At 59.2% G+C, this 6,000-nt stretch overlaps 1 protein-coding gene across 1 annotated transcript in view; it reads left to right on the top strand.

Annotated features, from left to right (window-relative positions):
* Nucleotides 1–2,926: 2,926 nt before the first annotated feature.
* EPHB1 (EPH receptor B1) overlaps nucleotides 2,927–6,000 on the top strand; it is a 414,325-nt gene continuing 411,251 nt past the window's right edge. The window contains exon 1 of the mRNA XM_069473212.1: nucleotides 2,927–3,360. Within this exon, the coding sequence (XP_069329313.1) occupies nucleotides 3,303–3,360 (58 nt within the window). The 5' untranslated portion in view covers nucleotides 2,927–3,302. The remainder of the gene's footprint in view (nucleotides 3,361–6,000) is intronic.

Here is a 6,000-nt window from a genome sequence, read left to right as displayed (position 1 = left end):
TCTTAACAAATGAGGCCTAGGGATCAGTATTTTTAGAGGACCTAGCTGCCGAGTCTCCTTTAATTATCCTGGCACAGGCTGAAAGATTAGCAGAATTGTCCTTGGAATCCCTGTGCTTGGTGGGCCCAGAGGGCCCTCCCAGGTGTGGTGTTTTGCAGTTGGATGATGGTCAGATCTTCAGTCAGGTCTGGAAGGGCCTCTGGCTATACCCACACAGAGATGTAACAGGAGGATGTTGGTGAAAGGGACAAGAGAGAAGGCTTCCTGGGAGAGGTGGGATTTGGGTAGAAATAGAGGGCAGGAAATTCAACTCACTTTGCAAGTAAATATCCAGTCCAGTGCTGCATGCGGAAGGTCCTCAATAAACAGGAGTTATTGCCATTGTGTTTAACCACCCACTATCACCTTTCGCTGCTCCCCTGCTCTGTTATTCTCCAGAGTCCTACTCATCACCTGACATGCCCTTGCCTATTTTTTAATTGTCCCTCCAGCACACAGTAAGCTCCCTCAGAGTAGGGCTGTGTCTACTGTGTTCCCACAGCCTCACCCAGGGCCTGCCAGGTGCATCACAGGCACTCAGTAAATGTTTGTTGAGTAAGTGGGCGAGTGTGTGACTACCCCTGGTGTAGACGTGGGGACAGCGAGGAGGTCAAGCTGGCTGAGCACCCCAGGCCCAGAAAAGTCTGGCAGTGTCTGGGCTGAGTTGGCAGTTCCAGGGAGCTTGCAGATAAGTCTGAACGCCATGCCAGAGTGGCTAGTCTTTCTGCAGCAGACAGTGAGGAGCAACTAGGTTTGTGTGCGGGAATAGATAAGATCAAGCTGGGCTTGAGAAAGATAAGTTTGGCAGCAGAGTTCAGAGAGATTAGAGACAGAAGCAGGCAGAAGCTGGGCCGCCATTCAGTGACTCTCCAGTTGTCCAGGGACTGGTAGTGTGGGTTGGAACTCGGATGGATGCTTGGGATTGGGACACAGGTATCAGGAGGAGGATATGGCAGAGGGTGGCTTCACCAGGCCTGCCTCCTGAGAGACAATGATGTCATGAAAGGGAGGAAAGAGCTGAAACTCACTCATGGACCCATGCATGAGGGGCTGGTGGGAGGCAGGAGAGCAGGTGAAGCTGCCAAGGAGTTGCCCTTGCACCCAGGAAGGGCAGGCTTGGGGGATGCCTCTTTTGACAGTAGAAGAGGTAACAGAGGGAACAGTAAGAAGTGGTAAGACAGCTAGGAGGGGAAACAGGACCATGGAAAGGGGGACCACAGCCCCAGAAGAACTACTGGTCACCAATGTTAGAGGGTGCTGAGGGTCCAGGGGGACAATAGATAACGAGGAGCAGGTTGTTACCCAGGGGACATCAGGTTGCTTCAGAGACACAGGACACAGTTGGTGCTGTGGTGGGGCAGAGGGCAGCTGGCATGGCGTGAAGGTAGATGATGAGGCAGTGGAGGTCCATGGCATCTTCCCTGCAGGTGCTAGGGGAGTGGGAGGGAGGGCAGGCAAAGAGGGAGGCGGCCTGAATCAGAGCAGGGAAGGAAAGAATTGTCAGAAAGAGGGGACTTGAGTCTGGCTGAGGTGCAGGGGAAGCATTCCCAGCAAAGAGACTAATCACGCAGGGCGGGGAACTGATTTATTAATAGAAAAGCCCAAGGAGAGTCATCAAAAAGAGAGCTATCACCTCTGCCCACTGTCAACTCATTAACAACTCTGGGGAAAGGCTTGCTGCCCCCACAGTGGGGAGGGCGGCGGAAGAGGAGGGTGACCTAGTGGTCCTCCCTGACCTTGCAGGGCCAGACCATCATCAGGTATATGGTGGGAAGTGGTGAGGAGGGAAGGACACTTCTCCAGCATAACGTATAACAGCCTCAAAGTGGGCTCCTGATCTAGAACTCTCTGGCCCTTCTGTTTCTTTCAGAAACAGGAAGAGAAGGTGACACTGTCAGATCTGAGCTTGGGAGACCTGCTCCTAACTCTAACGCCCTGTCCCCCCGTTGCTACCTAAGCAAGTCCTTCCAACACACACTCAAGGCCCAGCCTACAGCAACAGTACCCTCCTCTGTGCACCTCACCTTGCATGACCCTGGGCCATCCCCATTGCCTTCTCTGCTGTTTTACAGCTGACAGTGTGACTGCCGGTCTCTCCCACCTGATGCCATCCTCTGGGGTCAGGGCCCCCCTGGATGTTCACAGAGTGCACTGGAAGTGAGCAATAAAGGCAGTTAGAGGCTTCTGCCGGAAAAGAACAGCGAGGAGTTGGACAGGAAGCCTGGCCGCACCCTGCGGGCACTGGAGCAGCAGCCCACAGATTCTCTGAACAGCATCATTCATTCAAGAGATACATGCTATCACATGCCAGGCACTGTTCTGGGCACTGGGGATTCTGTAGTGAGCAAAATAGACACGAATCCCAAGAATGCAGACCCCATTTTAATAAGGGGAGATCCACAAACAACAAGGTGGATTAGTAAATACTGTTCCCTGCTATTCACAGAAGGCAAAGTACTGTGGTGCGGGGCAGAGGATGTGGCAAGGGAGTGGCACTGAGTGGTCAGGGTACTCTTGTTGCTGCGAAGATGAAAGGAGACCAATTTGATTGTTTAAAGCTCATCCAGTCCTGGGAGGGCTGCAAGGGCAAGAGGTCTCAACAGGCTCCTTCGCAGGGCCGGGAAGTCTGGGATGCGGGGAGTGAGGGCGGGTCGGTGCGGTTCTCCGAGAGCACCACGAGGGGGAGCCCACACCCCTCCTAGCCCCTTCCGAGCCCTCCCGCACAGCCTTGCAAGCAAAAGTTTTTCTTAAACTAACAATGCCAGTGTAAGGAGGTGCTCGCGCCTGATTGGACGGGGGAATTTTGCAGGTTTGATTCCTTGATTGGACAGGAGGTGTTAGGGGTGGGGAGAGAGCTGATGGTGGGGGATCCCGCTCCCTCCCCGTCAGTCTGGCCGGCTCCGTCCTCTCGTAGGCTCCGCTGTAGCTCGCTATGTGACACCAGGACGCACACGCTCGCGCGCTCTCCCAGGCTCGCTCTCCCTCGCCCTCTCTCTGTCTCTCACACACACGCAGGCACACACCCACCTCTCCCATAAACACACACACACACATGCACACCCACACCCACGCGCGCCCGCACCGCCCCACGCGCGCACACTCCCGCCCACGCCCACGCAGCGCTCCGGGGAGCCGGGTCCCGGCGAGAGCGCGAAAGGATACGGAAAAGCCACCGGCGGGGAGCGCAGCGGCGCCCCGGGACGCGGCGCCCTCCCCGCGCGGCCGCCTCGGCTTGGGCTCGGCCTGGGGGCCGCCGGCCGGCGATGGCCCTGGATTGCCTGCTGCTGCTCCTACTGGCATCCGCAGTGGCCGCGATGGAAGGTAATGTACCCTCCATGGAGCAAGTTGGCGGCTGGTGGCTGCAGCCTCGGGGCCGCTGTGCTTCGCGGCTCGCGGGGTTTCTTTTGGCTGCTTCGCGTTGCGCGCATCCCGGGACCTGAGGGCAAGGCGGTCTAGGAGCCTCTGCCACGGCCGGGCGCAGGGCTAGGGCGGCACCCACCGGCGCGGCCCCGGCTGGCTCTTAGCGACCGAAGCTGGCTCGCGGAGTACCCCGGCTCCCGCACCCCGGCACTCTTTGGCAGTCTCGGTCACCCGCAGCCTCTGCTCCGAGAGCGCGGAGCCCGCTGCATTGCGGTGCACGCTGCTTAGCTCTGGGCAGAGCTGGGCGTCTAGGAGGAAAGGGCGCCTCGGGCCATCGGCTCCTGGAGTACGGGCGCCGGTCAGCTCCTTTCCTATCCCTGGCACCGATGCGCTTCAGAGCAGCCGCGCGCCACCTCCCTTTCCCCAGCTGGCAGTCCACCGAGTCTCCTCTCTGGGCTCCGCGAGCAAGTGCTGCGCGCGGGGGCTGGAGAAACCCTGCCCTGGTACTCAGCAAGTGGCCGCCGAAGGAGAGGGGCTGAGTTCGGGGAACAGTCTGGTGGTCCGGGAGCCTGCGGGACTGCACCTTTTCAGGGTCTGTCGGTGCGAGGTGGACATCCTTTTAGCCTCTTGAGCTTGGAACAGGGCTGGACTGGGGTGAGTGGTCCTCCTTAAACTCGCCCAGCCTCCCCCCGCCCCAGAGAGGAGACTGGGTAGCCCGGAGCCGGCGGGCACGACACTGTCTGCTAGCTCAGCCTCCGCTGTGCCTTCCGGCTAGTGGCCGGGAAAGCGCGCTCGGCGGACACAGTGCCTGGCGCAGCAGGGAGCCCGGGCGCTCAGTTGCGCCCGCGAATCCCTGTGGGAAATCCCGGCCAGGCTCCCCGCCTCCCGCCCTCTTCCCCCGCCCCCATCCTTCGCAGCCGAGCGGCGGCCGCGGCCGCCTCCCGGAACACAGCCCCGCTGGAGAGCGGAGCTGGAGTTGTCGCGAGGGAAGCAACTCTGGGGGTGATGCTCTGCCGCAGTCCGGCTAGCAGCCCTGCTTCCCGGCGTCCGGCTCAGGGTGGAACTCCGCGGGGGGACTCCGAGCTGGCCAAAGGGACGCAGGTCCTGGCGCCCGCCCCGCGTTCCCATCTGCGAGCTCGCTCGGTTGCTACCCGTTCCTCCCGAAACTGCCCGGTTGCCCAGTAGAAACTCCCCCCAAACACCATGGTTTGGAGCCCCCCACCGCTCGGGAAAGCGCTGCCCTTCTCTAAGCGAAGCTGGGGGACATTCCAGGCCCTCAGGCGCGGCTAAGATTCCCTTGCGTTTTCGAGAAGACCACCACATCCCTCGTTTGTTCCAGTGGCGGCGCGGGGGTGCGGCGATTAATGCCTAGGAAGCTCTCCCTTGCTTTTCCGAAGGTGGCGTTTTGTCTGCCCTTGGCCTCCCACTGCCCTCTTGGGTTGCTGATCTTTCTAGGGAGGGGGTTGTTTTTTGGAATGGGCAGGGGACTGGAGCCGAGCGCGGTCAACACCCCGGCGTAGGGATGCTTGGGTTTGACTTATGGAGAGACACGTGCGGGAGCAGTTGAAATAGGAAATTCAAGGGCATATACACCCCAAAACCCGGCAAGAAAAGCCCAGGTGAGAGCATTTGCAAAGGGCGATTGGAAACCGGACTTCATAGCGTCGGGAAGGTCGTGCCGGTCTGAGGCAGGGTCGGCCGGCTGCTCTTTGCACCTCCAGAGAGTCAGTGGCTGGGTCTCGGAGAGCACTTGGGTGCTCATTTTGCGAAGGCTGGTCTTGGCATTGAGTTCCCCTCAGTGGGCCTTGGGTCCCCATGCAAAGAGGCGAACTAGTTTGGAGAGTATATGTGTGGGAGAACATGAGGCATCAGGACATCCTGGGCTTCCTCCTAGACCCCCTTCTCGGCTAAACAGAGCTCCCTGTCTGCTTGGCCAGCACTGGCTGTGGGGGACCATTGTGCCGGCACCCAGCCTGATATACAGGGCCCTGGCACCAGGCTTTCTCGAGCCACCTTCCTTGGAGCTGTGGCTTCTTCCGGTCCAGGTGGGGAAACTTTGCCAGTGGCCTGGCAAGAAGGAGTCTGACTCTGTGGGCTCACAATCTCTCCAGCAAGGGTTAAAAGAAACACCACATTCAGCAGAATATTAAAGCAGCCCCTTCGTCCCTGCTCAGTGCGCAGGGATAGTACACACCATTCACTCCTTCCTCTCCTAGAATGAACACAGGAAGGTTCATTTTCTACTCTCCACACACGGGGCGCCTTCCCGCCTGCTTGGCTGGGCCGGGGCCAGCGTCATTTGGTTTGTGATGAGTGAGGAATAATTATCAGAAAAGTGGATCAATGAGCTGCTTGCAACAGACAGCAGATCCCTCCAAAGTCGGCGGTGGCCAGGGGGCGCCTCTCATTGCTTGTTTCAGCCACTTGTGTGTCTGTCTGCTCCCCGCCGCTCCCCAAGTCTCTGGGGGAATTTCAGCTGGGCTTTGCCAATCCAGGGCAAGCAGCTCTGGGACCACGCAAGTCCTCAGCACACGCCAGAGCAGGGACTAAGGGACAGCAGCAGTCACGGGCCAAGTGGGGAGATGGGGCCAGAGGGACACA

Source organism: Eulemur rufifrons, chromosome 7, assembly GCF_041146395.1.
Source record: "Eulemur rufifrons isolate Redbay chromosome 7, OSU_ERuf_1, whole genome shotgun sequence".
Taxonomy (NCBI): domain Eukaryota; kingdom Metazoa; phylum Chordata; class Mammalia; order Primates; family Lemuridae; genus Eulemur; species Eulemur rufifrons.
The sequence above is the reverse complement of the archived record's forward strand: the minus strand, read 5'-3'. Positions and strand labels throughout refer to the sequence as shown.